Source organism: Petaurus breviceps, unplaced genomic scaffold, assembly GCF_028583685.1.
Source record: "Petaurus breviceps papuanus isolate PSGF00001 unplaced genomic scaffold, PetGlider_PUasm1.0 176, whole genome shotgun sequence".
Taxonomy (NCBI): Eukaryota; Metazoa; Chordata; class Mammalia; order Diprotodontia; family Petauridae; genus Petaurus; species Petaurus breviceps.
The window spans coordinates 16,608,828-16,623,663 of record NW_027185771.1 but is presented as its reverse complement, the minus strand read 5'-3'; the positions used below and the strand labels follow the sequence as shown (position 1 = coordinate 16,623,663).

The following is a 14,836-nucleotide window of genomic DNA, read 5'->3' as shown; positions in this document are numbered from 1 at the left end:
GTGGCAATGAGAATGGGGCAAGAAAGAAGCCAGTTGAGGCTGACGGTCTGTTGTTGAGGCCTAGATTTTTTGTGTCTACTGGGGTGATTAGGAGTGTTCACAGAAAGAATGGCTATGGGCTCCTGGGGTGGGAGGTAGAGACTATTTTGTTTTTGCCTTTTGCTCCCCAGAAATCTAGCACAGGGTAAATACTTAACAAATGTTGGTTGAACTGAATTATGTGTTAGCACAGAGTCATAGCTTATGTTGTTCCAGAATCTGCATAGGGTTCACAAGAATTAGAGAATAGGGATGATAAAACTCTGTTTCAGATGCAGCAGAGATCTGCTTATCGGAACCAAACTTACTCCTTAGAGGAGGAGACATCAGGAAACTCCTTTTCCTACCTCAGGTGGGTGCATTTCTGAGGCTGACCAATACGGCTGTGTTTGAGACCACTGGCTCCAAAAAGACCTTTTTTTGTTAAGCATAGATAGTTTTGGGGAAATTCCAATCACAGATAGATCAAGGGTGGCCTAACTCATGTTAGGGGATGGCTGCCTGTCCTAAGCCCAAATAGAGAAGTGATGCCAGTGAGCTCATGCAGAAAGGCGATTTTGAAGAGGGGGTTTTTCCCACTGTGGGAGGTGGATGCACTTCCTCCAATAATCAGGCTATCTTGTGAAACCCACTTCCCATGTTCTCTTCTAAACTGTCCCAGCCTTAGGTAGCAGATGTGTTTCAGAACCTGTTTATCACTTGCCCGATGGCCTGCATAAACTCTGCTGGCAGCCGCAGCACTCCCTGATTTGAAGATACAATAACCCCCCCTTTCCCAACTGTTCCAGTGGGGCTAGAAAGGTTCAGTTCATTAGAAATCCTTCCAGTTTCTGCCTTTGGTAGCAAAAAATCATGGAATATTGGACCTGGAAAGGATCATGAAATATGAAGGTTACATATTAATTATTACTGAATTAATTAATTAATACTGAAACTGGGAGACACCTTAGAGCAAGGACTGTTAGAGCTGAGAGGTATCTTAAAACATAAGAGAGCTAGAAGCACAAGGGACTTTGCGATGCAGAGGGCTAGAACCATGAGGGACCTTAGGAGATGGAATCTTGGAACTATCAGAAAGAACTGTCAGAGATGAAAGAGCCCGAGGGTTCAAATAGTATAAAGCCCTTTCAAAGACAGGGAAGCTGCGGACTAGAGGGACAGTAAACAGTGGGCCTGGAAGTGACTCCAGTCTAGTATTCTTCACTGCACTACACTGCAGAATTAAAGATCATAACCAGAATAATGGTGGCAGTGTGCTTCACAGCCCAGCAGTGGCAGGTACGGTACGATGACCTGTGTCTGCTTTCCCATCAAGTCCAGGAGCCACACAGCCGAGAGGGAGCCCAAGGAGCACCAGCCAGGGCTTCTTGTGTCCCGTTGACTTAAACAATAGTGTCACTAACTTAAGGCCCGGAGAGAATGCTTTCTTGGTGGGTGGGAAGTCTTATTCTTTCTATCCTGAGAACAGAAGACCAGTTCTAAGTTAGGGGGAGGGAAGCTGGGGAGACAAGACCTTCCCTGAACAAGTTAATAGTATTATTTAGTGGTGGGTCAACCTCAGCTTGTGTGCAGGGGCAGGGAGGCTGCTCAGAGAGCCTGGGCCTCCTAGCCTGTTTGTGTTTGTATCTGGTTGCTATGAGGGGGAGCTTGAAGAATCTGGTGGGTTAGCGTTTCTCATGACAACTTAACTGGGCATCTTCTCAGCTTTATTACTCCCTGAGGGGATCCATGGAACAGAGGCATTCAGGACTCCCCACCCCACACTCCTCTGGCTTCTGGCCCCAAATGTGCTCTGACTTCCAGAAAGCACCCAGACATGGGAATGGGAACAACAAGGCTGGCCTACAACATCTACACACACTTCTCTCTGGCTAGGCTGGGGGTGGGGGTGGCAGGAGGGAGGAGAGAGGGGAGAAGGGAACAGCTGTGTGTGGATTCTCCAGCTGGAAACTCCACCTCCAGCTCCAGAAAAGACTCCCAGGCTCCCTGGGGACTCTTTCTTGTTCGTTTCAGTGCTTTAACTCTTCCTTCCCCAGCTGGCTGGTTTGGAGGAAAGGTAGATGGCCATGAGGATCCCCAGCCTTTAGTTACCTTTCTTGGCTTCAGCCTGGAGAAAATTTTGAGACTGGAGGCCTAATGCTTGCACTGTGAGGGTTCAGAAGACAGAAGCTATAAGGTAAACTGGGGACATCACTGGATTAAGAATCATGAGGATTTGGGCTCAAAACATAGCTCTACCGCTGGCTACCTGGATGACCCTGGGTAAGTTATTTCTGGCCTTCTCTTTCCTCATTCATAAAAAAAGAACATTGAACTAGATGACTTCTCAGGTTGTTTCCAATTTGACTATTCTATGAATGTATGAAACCATACAATCATGGAATGTCAGAACTAATCAGGACCTGTAGAGATCACGGAGTTCAAATACCCCCATTTTATAGAGAAAGAAACTGAGACCAAGCAGGGTAACCAGGTTTGCCCTGGCTCCCATAGTCAGCTAGGAGCTGAGGTAAAATCTGAGCCTCCTGACTCCTAAGTCCAATGACTGTGCTGGCTCTGGAGCCACAGGAGAACTGTCACATCCCAGCGGATGTCACCACTGATGACGATGAGACTGGACACTCAGACCTGGGACTGTGGAGAGTCTTATTTCCTCATCAGTGAAATGGCAATGATCCTCCTCATGATGCTACCGAACTGAAGGCACCACAGAATCATAATTATTATCCATACCTACCTTCAGCTCCGTCCCACTTTCTCCAATTTAAGATCATTTCTTACACTTCTATTGTCAGTGGTAATGCAATGTCAAATAAAGACTCAAAACAGCAACACTCTCCAAACTCCAGAGATCAAGGTTTCTGCATTCTCAGATATACTCTCTGCCTTCCCCTGAACCTCTTTAGAAACGAGCTCTGCATAGTGGGGGCAGGGCATTCTGGGCATTCGTGCCCCCAGGCCACAACATCTGATGCTGCCGCCACCATTTTCCTGATTCTTGCTGCTGTGCTTTCTTGGGCTTCCCCATTCCTTTCTTATAGCCCCAGCCTACCCCACTTCTAGTTCTTACACTTCATACCTTCTGGCATTATGCTGAAAGCCCTAGCTATGTCTGGCAAACAAGAACTGTCTTCAGTCCAGGGCAAATCCCAACAAGATTCCAAGATTACAGAATCGTGAAATCTCCAAGCTAGCAGGTCACCCAGTACAGGGCCTGGTCCAGGAATCTTCTTTATAATGTCAACAAGGTGGTTTCCCAACCTCTGCTTGGGTAAATACATCCAGGGACAATGAATTCATTATTCCCTAAATAATGCCATTCAATTATTACACAAATATTAATTGTTAGTAAGTCCCTTCTTCTCCTGAGCTTTCACTCATTGGTCCTAGCTCTTCCCTCTGTGCCAGCAGAAAGCAAGCAGTCAGTCCTCTTCCACAGGACAGTACCCTTCGGCTAACCTTAAGTTCTGCTCCCCTCACACCTTTCCCCTCCCCACCAATACATCTTCTCTTCTTTGGGTTAAATGTCATTTGAGTTTCCTCAACCAATACTCAGCTGAGTTTACTTCAAGTCCTCTTACTCTCCTGGATGCCCTTTTCTGGACATATTCCAAGCTGTTGATAGGCTGTGGCCTGACCAGACCGGCACAAAGTAACAGGGCTATCAGATTTTGGTCTGGACACAAGGCTTCAATGACTAAAGCACCATGAAGACACATCAGTGTTACCGGCTGCCAGGCCTCTCAGCTGGCACTGTTGTTAGTCTTCATTCCCCATGGACACTTGCTCAGCTATGTCTTCCTCATCTTTAGTTAGTATTGCGGATTTTTCACCCTAACATTAGAACTTCACATTCATCCCTATTAAATTTAATGTTGTTAAATTCTATCAGCACTCAGCCACCAAGTCCAACTCTCTAAACAATGAGGCACTCTTAAGAGTTCATAGGATCAAGGGCGGCTAGGTGGCCCAGAGAATAGAGCGCCAGCCCTGGAGTCAGGAGGACCTGAGTTCAAAGCCGGGCACAGACACTTAATACTTACTAGCTGTGTGACCTTGGGCAAGTCACTTAACCCCAACTGCCCTGTCTTCCCCCCTCCAAAAAGCAAAAACAAACAAATAAAAAAGAGTTCATAGGATCAAACCACCAAAGGCATACTTTACAGAGCTACACAAAATAATAACAAAATTTACTCAGAGGAATAAGAGACTTAGAATACCCAGGAAAAAAAATGGAAAATGAATGAAAGAAGAATAGTATTTCTAGACCTCCATCCATATTATAAAATAATAATCATCAAAACTTTGTTAGTTACTGTCCTAAAAAAATTGATGGAACAGACTATACAAGAATGAATCAGAAATAACAATTCAGTAACAGTATTTGATAAACATAAAAACATAAATTACCTAGGAAAGAATTCTCTGACAAGAACTGTTGGTAAAAATGGAAAGTAATCTGTCACAAATTAGGATTATACCAATAATCTTACACCATATAACAAATTCACAATGGATACGTAATCTGAATATTAAAGAACATACCATAAAAAATTGGAAGAGAAACAGCTCATATAGAGTACTGTTCATAGGTATGGCTAGGAGGTGAATTCTTATCCAAACATGGGACAGAGGTGATTAAAAATGTTAAATAGGTAATTTTTATTATATGAAATTAAAAGGTTTTGCATGAACAAAATTTAATGCAAATACTGTAGGTAAGAAGGTAAGTAGTTGACAATGAAAACATTCTTGCATCAAATACCTCTGAAAATGGTCTAATATCTAAGATATTTGTTATTTAATTGTGTCTGACTCTTCAGGACTCCATTTTTTAAGATTTTCTTGGCACAGATACTGGAGTAGTTTGTCATTTCCTTCTCCAGTTCTTTTACAGATTAAGAAACTGAGGCAAACAGGGTGAAGTGACTTGCCCAGGGTCACTCCGGAAGATGAGTCTTTCCAACTCCTGGCCTAGCACTCTATTCACTGTGCCACTTAGCTGTCCCTCAAAGATATACCGAGAATTAACAGAAATAAACAAGCCCAAAGACAATTCCACAAAAGACAAACTGTCAAAGGAAAAGCACAAACAGTGCTCAAAAAAACACACAAACTAATAACAAGTATATGAAATAATGCTCCAAATCACTAATATTAAGAGAAATGCAAACTAAAAAGAACTCTGAGATTTCCATTCAAACTCAACAAATTGGAAAAAAAATAATAAAAGTGGGAATTGCCCATTTTGGAGGGGCTGCAGAAAGCTAAGTTCACTAATACACTGCTGAGCAAGCTATGAAATGGTCCAACCAGTCTGGAAAACAATTCAAAGAGAATGACTAAAAGATCCACGCCCTTTGACCTAGAGATCCTGTTGCTAGGGATACACCCAAAGGAGATCGATGATAGACAGAAAGGTCTCACACACAACAAAATGTTTATAGCAGCACTTTTTGTGGCAGCAAAGAACTGGAAACAAAGTAGGTGCCCATTGAGCCTGGGAAGTGGCTAAACAAATGGTGGTCCATGAGTGTAGCTGAATACTATTGTGCTATAGGAAGTGCTGAATGTGATGAAGACAGAGATTAGAAAGACATATGAACTGATGCAAAACGAAATAAGCAGAACTCTGGAAACAAAATACCCAACGACTACAAAGAACAACTACAACAAAACAACCAAAACTGAAGGCTATTTAGTTATAATTATCAAGCTTAGTCAGGCCCAGAGAAGAGATGGAAGAAGGCCCTTCGATATTAGAGGCCTTTTCTGATATGTTGCTAAGTTTTACTGAGCCTTTTTTTTAATTCCTTCTTTTTAATCCTTATTAGAAGGAATGATTCTTTGTGAGGGGTACAGGAAAGGGAGAGACTGGGAAATGTAGGTGATATAAAAAGAAAACATATCAAAAAATGTATTTAAAAATGTTAAGAGTTCTTAGGACCATGAATCTTGAACTAGAAAGGCTACCTGAGGACATCAAGTCCAACCCCTTACTTTTATAAATAAGGAAACTGAGGCTTATGGTGAGTAAATAGCTTGGCATCATAGACAGAATCTGTACCCAAGCCTTTGAACTTGGCCGCAAGAGTGAGAAGCAGATCTTCTTCCTGACCCCTTCCCTACCCCACAACCGCCTCCAGCCCAGCCCTTCCCTACATTCTACCAGTGCTCCTCATACTTCCTCACTGAGCCATGTGTACCTGAATGGGCTGCATCTTCAGTTCCTTTGGGGTCTCCTTCACCTCCTTTGGGGGCCGCTGCTGCACGATGTACTCATAGGTGGTTAGTTTGTGCCATACTGGAGAAGTGGGACAGGAGAGACACTTCACTGAGGGCAGAGGACAAGCCTGTTGGCTCCCTCCCAATTACAGAGGAGAAACAGTTGTCCATTGGGTATAGAGACTTAATCAAGGAGAAATCAGGCAGTGGCCTGCACTGAGAATCACCCTTAATGGGATGAAGGAAGCCCAGAAAATTCAGGAAGTGCCTTAGGACCACATACAGTGTTACAGACTAGGGAAAGTCTAAGTTTTCCCTTTGATTCAAAGGCAATAGAGGGTTATGTGGAAAGGGCAAGATCTGCCATGGAACAAAGGGCAGGAATAGGACAGCTTTGGGCTAATTGTGTCTATGTAAGTACATCTCTGGGCCTTTTTTCTTTTTTAAAAACCAAATGAAAAGTTCCCCTATTTTTCCACTAACACTGTTCAGTATCCAGAAGATGGAGCCTATGGGCCACCACCCACTTTGTATCTCGGAGATGACTTTGCATGTGAGAAACAGGCCTAACCAATGCTGATAGACACCAGGAGCCTTGGCTGATGTCCCAAGGCCACTGTTATTGGCTGAAACTCCTGCAGAACTCTGGGAGCCCAGGGAAACGCTGTCCTAGTGCTACTGGACAGCTGACAGTCTCATAAAGAGGCTCACAGTTCTAAATCCCATAGAGAGGGGTGCCACCATGTGGGAAGCAGTGTAACTACAACAGAAACACAGCTTGGGGAGCAAAGACAGGGAGGGTGTGGCTTCTTACCATCAGGAAAATGTCCTTTATAGACTTGTAGAATGTCTGAGCTAAAAGGACATGAAATGACAGAGCTGGAAGGGACCTTGGAACACAGAACATAAAAACAGTGCACGGAACAGAAACTACTAAAATTGGGAGGGACCTTTCACTGTATGTGAGCCTCTGTTTCAACCCTCTCCCTTTACATATGAGGAAACTGAGGCCACGAGGAGAAATAACTTGCCCAAGTTCCTATGGCTGGGAAACAGCAGGCCCAGGAGTAGCTACAAACCCAAAAATCACTGCACTAAATTATCCTGGGTTTGCTGTGGGGGGTTAGACAGGTGCAGGTTTCAAGAAAGGACCAAAATCTCTTCACCTCCCCTTTCCCTGCTCCCTTCACCCAAGACAGTGTCCACATACCCCGAAAAGAGCCAGCTGGGCAGACTAGAAGTTCCTAAAGGTCTTATCCTAAAGGACAAGCACGGGACAATGAAAATGCCGAGTTACATACTGAGATAAATGTGAAAGCAGAGGAGATGTCCCAACAACACCACAGAGAGAAGGCCCAACAGGATGAGCAGGGCAGCCAAGGCAAGGATGGCAGGGGCCTGGGTCTCCACGGGGGCCGCTGGGAGAAACACGAACCATACGTCTGTGTGGTTCTTGAGGACTGAAAGACAAACATGGGACATTGCTTTCTGGGCTCCTCAACTGGCTCAGAGAACTGCAGGGAAGGACAGAAGGAGGCCACAGTCCCTATGGGAAAATGACCCACTGTTGCAGCCTAAGTGGCCCCGTCAGTGGAGGCTCCCAGGTATAAGCCCCCACTGAAAAGGAATGCAAGCCTTTTGCTGAAGATCTTTGGATGCAAAGGTGGAAGGGGTCTGGAGGTTCGTTCCCTCTAAGGACCTTCCTCCCTCATCCTCAGAAGAAAAGAGCCTCACACCAAAGTCTCCAGCTGACTGCATGACTGTGCCTCAAGATCTGTCTGCTGCTGCTGTCTCTGCTTCTAGCCTTCTCCCCATCACACACCGCCCACTCCAGCCTGGCCAGCCCACTCTCCCTCCTCAGAGCATGGCCCGCTCCTTCCTTACTCCAGGCCTTTGCTTACCTTTGTCCCCAGGACTGAACTTTTCTCACTTGTCTTCACCTGCAGAATTCCTGCCTATCCTTGAAAGCCCAACCCAAAGGCCCATTCTCCACAAAGCCTCCCCTAACCTCCCCCTCAGACGCATACAACACTTTGTTTCCTACACCTCTGATGCAGTTGTGGACTTGTGTGCAGCATGGCTCCCCATGCTTGTATCTGCTCAGCCTCCTAGACTGTGACGGTCTATGAGGACAGGGAACATGTCTTAGATAAACTCGCCCCTAGCCCAGTGATTAACATATTTTAATACATATTTGCAGAAGGAAAGGAGAGAGGAAAGAAGAACCCATGGGAGCTTCCTCCTCCGCTTCCAGGAAGAAGATCTCACCTTCAAAGTGTTTGTTGGTCCGAAGCCGCATGGGGTTGATAAAGAACTCCACAAAGATGTAGAAGGCAATGAGCACCAACAGCAGGACCCCCAGCAGGGCTGACACCACACTGTTCAGGAAGAGCCTGAAAGAAAAAGCAAGAAAAACGTAGTGCCCAGGGCAGCTGCAGGCCTGCCTGACGGGACGCAAGGACCTCCGGCAGAGGCCTGGGGTCCAGACCCTCCCTTCCCAGGGCCCACTCTGGGGACAGCAGACAACCTCTCTGGGCCTCAGACTTCTCTTGTGGAAGTTGAGAGTGATTTACAGGGAATACTCCCCACCTGCAGGATGAAGCGCTGAGCCTGGTAGCAGGATGGCCCAAGTTCCAATGGGACCTCAGACACTCACAAGCTGTAAGACTCTGGGAAAGTCACTACAGCCTTACTGTAAAATGGGGCTGTTTGAGGGTCACACAAGGTGACCCTGTAAAGCACTTGGTGTAGTGCCTGGCACACTGATCCGCTGCTGCTGCTGAGCGAGCCACAGAACCCTGATCTGGCCTACGGCCCTCCTATCGCAGAGGCACAAACTGGCTCACCAGTGTTATTCCTCCCCATGATTATAGAGGCAACGCACCTCAGAGCCAGGGCTGAAGACAGGGCCTGCTATCAGCTCTGTGGCTGGAAGGGCTACTTCAAACTCACAGCCATCTTCACTGAGGTCCCCTGGTGCAGAGCAAAGCAATAATGCACACAGGGCAGCTACTGCACTTCCTAAAAGCAGCAACAAACCTGGTGAAGTCCAGCGTGGGTCACAGAACAAGGAAGATACTCATTGGTTGTCATCTCATTAAAACTTTGCAGGGAAGAGATTTACTTTTCCTTTTAGCAAGATGTAAATAGTTTAGAGTTTATGATTTTATGTAGGGCTCTTTTCTTTATTTTTGTTTTTTTTTATTTTTTTTGTTGAAATGATCACTGAACCGTGACTGTGATTTCTCTGGCTCTACTGCAGCCCATTTAAGAAGTGCTGAAGGGGCTGGGAGAGGATGACCCCTTTTCCCATTTAGGCAGCATTGGCTAGTGTTGTGTGGCCTGAGGGCACATGCAGTGCAAAGTGTGCAGGATCTGTGTTCAGAACCAAGGCTGAAGTGAAGTTGCCCATGATGCAGCACGGGCAAGCGCTGCCAGAAACACCTTGGATTCATTTCGTGTCTGACTTTAAATTAATGTTTGGTCCTTGTACATTCAGAAATCTTTTACTGTTGCCACATTTTTCACAACCCCATAAGGGGCCAAGTCCCATAGTTTAAGAAGCATTGGAGAAAACTCCTAGATGAGAACGCCCTCCTTCAATGCAGGTTCTCACCTTGCCTAGAACCCTAAGAGAGTGTCGGAGGCAAGACAAATACACTCTCTGGCCACTAGGCCAAGCTCGTTATTAAGTTACTAAGAAATAGGTAAGAGCAGCCCAAGATGAGAAGGCTGCAATGCCAACACTGATGAGAGATCCACCAATGTATCAAAGTACCAATTACTACACTTAAATTAAAAATCATATTATGAGATGGGAAAAGGGAGGAAAACTGGGAAATTTAGGTAATATAAAAACAAAAGACAGCAACCTGCACTTACTAAACGATTCTAAACTGAGGAGCTAATGGTCTAGCCCCCTCTTCACAGAGGTGAGCGGAGCTATTTGATGGAACTGGAGGCAGCTAAGACAGTATGGGTCACCTCAGCAAAGAGTGGGGGAGAAGTCTGGGGATGCCCAGAGAGGAGCACCCAAAAAGCAGAGAAGCTTGGCATTAGGAGCTCTCTCGTCCAATTCTTACCTGCAGCCAAAGGAACGCTCTCTCCAACAGACATGACGAGCTGCCATTCAGGCTCTGCAGGAAGAGTCCAGAGCTCTGAGCCAGGAAGATCCCATGTCAGACACACTAGCTGTGTGGCCCTGGATAAGCTGCTGCAGTCAGCCTTCTAAGGCCCCTTCTGGCTCTAGAACTAGGAGCCTATGAGTGGGACTCTCCCTTTGATCAACTATGAAAGCACGAGACACTGTCAAAAACTTTGTTGGAGCTGAGAATAAATTATGCCTCCAGAATAATTTGTTATTTCTTGGTTGTTTTTTCAGCCGTGTCCTACTCTCCCTGACCCTATTTGGGGTTTTCTTGGCAAAGATTCTGGAGTGGTTTGCCATTTCCTTCTCCAGCTCATTTTACAGATGAGGAAACTAAGGCAAACAGGGTGAAGTGACTTGCCCAGGGTCACACAGCTAGTAAGTGCCGAGACCAGTTTTGAATTCAGGAAGAGGAGTCTTCCTGACTCCAGGCCTGGCACTTTTTCCACGGTGCCACCTTCAGAATAAAACTAGTCTAGTAACCCTGTTGCCTGGGCACCTCTTTATATGGGGGTAATTTTCATTCCTCCCTAAGTTGTAAAGAACGGGAGTGAGACCTAGAAATTTAGGACGCCAGGATAATCAAATTGGATACTGTAACATCCCAACAATAGTATCTCGTTCTTCCTTTTTTCCATGCAAAATATAAAATAAAATTCTTCAGTCAACAGAAGTGTTTTGGGGATGTCCTTGCTGTATTGTTTCTCCTGATCCCCACCCCTTCCAGTGGGTCCAAAGAGAAGGGGGGACTCTGAAATAATGGGATTTATACTATAACAAACCCAAGAGTTCATCCAGACAAATATGAATGTCCCTCTTTCTAGTCTTCATGGGAGGCAGGGTGATGCAGTGGGAAAAGCAATGGCTCCAAGTCCAGAAGCACCCGACATTCCCTACCTTGCACAGTCATTTCACTTCCTTGGAGGAAAAATCTGTAAAATGATAGGGCTGGACCACTGACCTCTGATGTCTCTTCCAGCCCTAACTCTAGGATGCTATGATCTCAAACAATGTTACCATGATTCAAACCATGTCTAGATTTCTCTCTTCAAATGACCTTCAGAGTCTGCTATGTATCCTAAATATCACCAGGAGGGAAAGTCTTTATTCTTTGGGGGCAGGAGAGCTGAAGTTACTGGGGAGGGGGGGTTTTGCCAAATCTAATCAGGAAGGGATGGAGGGAAGAATAGAGAGTGTTCAGTACACTGTGCTTGGTGCCTAAGGACAGTGCTGGTGACTTACAGTGAGTCATGGCCCTTCTCTGTAAATGGGGGAGTTGACCTGGGCAATGTCTCAAGTCCCTTCCAGCACTAACACTGGAGGTTTTAAGGTACCTTCCAGGCCTAACATTCCAGGCATGTTTCCAGGCGCTTCTCTATTCCTTCCTTCCTAGAAGCAGGGAGGAAGGAAGGCCAGCCCCATCAGCTCAAGTGTTACCAACCACCAAGTGGAAAAGGTGCCCTAGGAGATGAGCTTGAGGGGCGCCACAAGCTGGGCCGGGCCCAGGTCCTACAGAGTCTCCCCATCTCCTGTGCTCTTACCAGTAGTTTCTCTCTCCCACGCAGTTGTTGAGCCATTTGCAGTGATGGTCAAAACCACACACACATTTGTTGCAGGCACTACAGTGCTTCGATCGGGAACTCCTGCCGACAAAAGATCCAGGTTAGTCTGGGGAGCATTCTGCCCTGCCCCCAACCCTGTCTCAGGTCCAAATATAGGAAGCAGTGGAAGAAACCGAGGGAAAAGTGGTAGCTAGGACGTGCAAAGGCTTGGATTCAGGAAAACCCAAACTCCAATCCTGCCTTGGCCACTTACTATCTGCATAACCCTGGGCACAGATCACTTCACCTCTCTGTGCCTCAGTTCCCTCATCAGTAAAATGGGCATAATAACAGCCCCCACCTCCCAAGGTTGTTGTGAGGATCAAAAGCCTCTGCAAACCTTAAAGCACAATATAAGTGCTAGCCACTGCGGCCTCCGTTTTCAAAGAAGACCAATGACATGAAATCAAGAAATCCAGTGGCAAGACAAAAGTCAGAAAGCCTGGCAATGGCCCAGGTTGCAGCAGATGATGCTGAGTTTTCAATGTCTGATGGAGCTCTAAGAGCTCCATGGGCACCTGCATCAGTTGCCTTCATGGTCACTGGAACAAACTGTTCCCATTGACCCCTTCTGTCAGGGTAAGCCTTCATGTGCTGGGGGTAGACACCCCCCTAACTCACCAACAGGTTTGAGGCCTGGCAGTTCCCCTTTGCCTGACGGACCCCTCTGTTAAGGGTGTGGCCGCTGTGCATGCTGCAGCCACAGTTTTAGGGGTGTGGCCACTATGCACACTGCAGCCACGGTTTTAGAGGTGTGGCCGCTGTGCATGCTGCAGCCACAGTTTTAGGGGTGTGATCTCTGTGCATGCTGCAGCCACGGTTTTAGGGGTGTGGGCGCTGTGCATGCTGCAGCCACGGTTTTAGGGGTGTGGCCACTGTGCATGCTGCAGCCACAGTTTTAGGGGTGTGGCCGCTGTGCATGCTGCAGCCACGGTTTTAGAGGTGTGGCCGCTGTGCATGCTGCAGCCAGTTTTAGGGGTGTGATCTCTGTGCATGCTGTAGCTTCTTGGAGCCACGGATGAGAGCTGGATGACAGGTGGACGCCAAAGGTGGATGGGCAGCCCTTATACCAAAGGTGCTAGTCCTCCTGAAGACCCTGTCCATCCTTGTTGTTGTTATCATGACACAGTAGCAGGACTGCAATGCTGTTCTTGTTATACAGTACTCAGATACTTTTTTGATGGGGGCATAATGGTCTGCATTTTCTTATTTCTGTCAAAGGCATTCTTGAAGTGTAGAAAGTACACTAGACTCCTGGCACTTGGACCAGAGGATTTTTTATGGATGAGGCCTCTGAGGGAGAAAATAAGCATTGACAAAGTACTATTATGTGCTAGGCACAAATATTCTCATTTGACCCTTACAACAGCCCTGTAAGGTCGGTGTTTAGTATCTCCACTTTATAGTTGAGGAAACTAAGGGAGGCAGAGATTGAGGGACTTGCTTGGGGTCACCCAACTAATAAGTGTCTGAGGCCAGATTTGAACTCAGGCCCTCCTGAGTCCAGGCCCAGCACCCTGTGCCCTGTGGGTGACTCCCCAGGATCCCTGTTAGTGAATGTCTGAGGCAGGCCTCTGAAATCAGGTCTTCCAAGTGCAGCACTGCACCCACTGTTGCCCCTTGCTGTCAGAGTCTGCTCTGATTCTTCTAGCCTCCTCTATCAATAACTTGCTAGCTCTGTGGCTGTAGGACATTCACTTCCTTTCTCCGGGTCTCATTCCCCTATCTGTGACATGAGGAGGTTGCACCAGACCCTTTCCAGCTCCAACATCCCACATCCTGACATCCATTCCCGCTCTGCCATTCTGTGTCCTGAGGTCCCTTCCCATGCTGACTTATCTGAGGTCCTTCCCAACTCTGACATCGTTAATTGGTTCTGGAAAACATTACAGGGAGCAGATAGCTACAAAGGACCAATGTAATGGCGCAATCAGCTAAGTGATGTAATATGCTTGGCTGTGACAATATCAGGTGGGGACAACATCCTAAGGTGCATACAGAAAAGGGGAATCATCCCAAGCATCACAGAATCTCAAAGAAGAAAAAATGCCTTAGAAGTCTTGTTGTCCAACCTCTACCTGACAAAGAAGCTCTTCTACAAGGTCAACAACAGGACAAGCCTGATGAGAGAGAGGGTCACTACCTAACACTTGCTCACTGCCCTGGTCTAGCCTATCTGCTTCCAAAGCAGGGCACATTCTTTCACCTTCTACTAAAGCCCCCTCCTCTGACTGAACCCACTCTCCCTCGAAAGCTCTTCCACTTTCCCTCTGATCTCTGCTTGTCAGCTGCCCTGACACATTAGCCCCGCATTGCTATCTGCGGCCATTCTGTAGTGCCCCAACACACAGAGAAGAACCACCTCATCCCTCTTTCTACAGAGCTGACAGCTGGGCCATCCAGTATGGAGAACGCAGACAGCTTTATCCCCAGGGTTGGTCTGGAAAGTATATCAGCTGCTGCTGGGGCCAAAGCTGCCAGGACTTCACTCAATTCCCCAAGAGGAGCTGTCATTTCAAACTTAGAAAAATCCATCTGCCTCATCCTTGTTCCTACTCAGGAGACTAACTGGCCCAGCCAATCTCTAACTGGCCAATCAGGCAGCTATGTACTTTGGGTCTGAAGCCAACTTGGTTTCTTTTCTACTTGGCAGCAAGTTCATTTGGGAGCAGATTGAATTTAAGTATCTAAGCTGGTTTTGCCTTTTTAAGTTATGAAAATGAGAGAAAAAGAGATGGAGGGAGAGAGAGAGGAGAGAAAGAAGAGGAGAGGGGAGAGACAGAGAGAGAGTAGGAGAGAGAGACAGAGAGAGAGAAACACAGAG

General features: G+C 46.6%; 1 protein-coding gene across 8 annotated transcripts in view; it reads right to left on the bottom strand.

The window, feature by feature from the left end:
* Positions 1-14,836, bottom strand: part of TPPP3 (tubulin polymerization promoting protein family member 3) — a 134,146-nt gene that overhangs the window by 29,621 nt on the left and 89,689 nt on the right. For 7 of the 8 annotated variants that reach the window (XR_011167894.1, XM_069085748.1, XM_069085749.1 and 4 more), the window contains exons 4-7: positions 11,953-12,054; positions 8,533-8,657; positions 7,566-7,724; positions 6,246-6,343 (exon numbers count right to left, since the gene is read on the bottom strand). The exons of the other annotated variant lie outside the window; for it this stretch is intronic. Coding sequence is in view for 6 of the 7 variants with exons in the window: in XM_069085748.1 (XP_068941849.1) it covers positions 6,246-6,343; positions 7,566-7,724; positions 8,533-8,657; positions 11,953-12,054 (484 nt within the window). In the remaining variant the exon portion in view is untranslated. The remainder of the gene's footprint in view (positions 1-6,245; positions 6,344-7,565; positions 7,725-8,532; positions 8,658-11,952; positions 12,055-14,836) is intronic. 8 annotated transcript variants of the gene reach the window in all.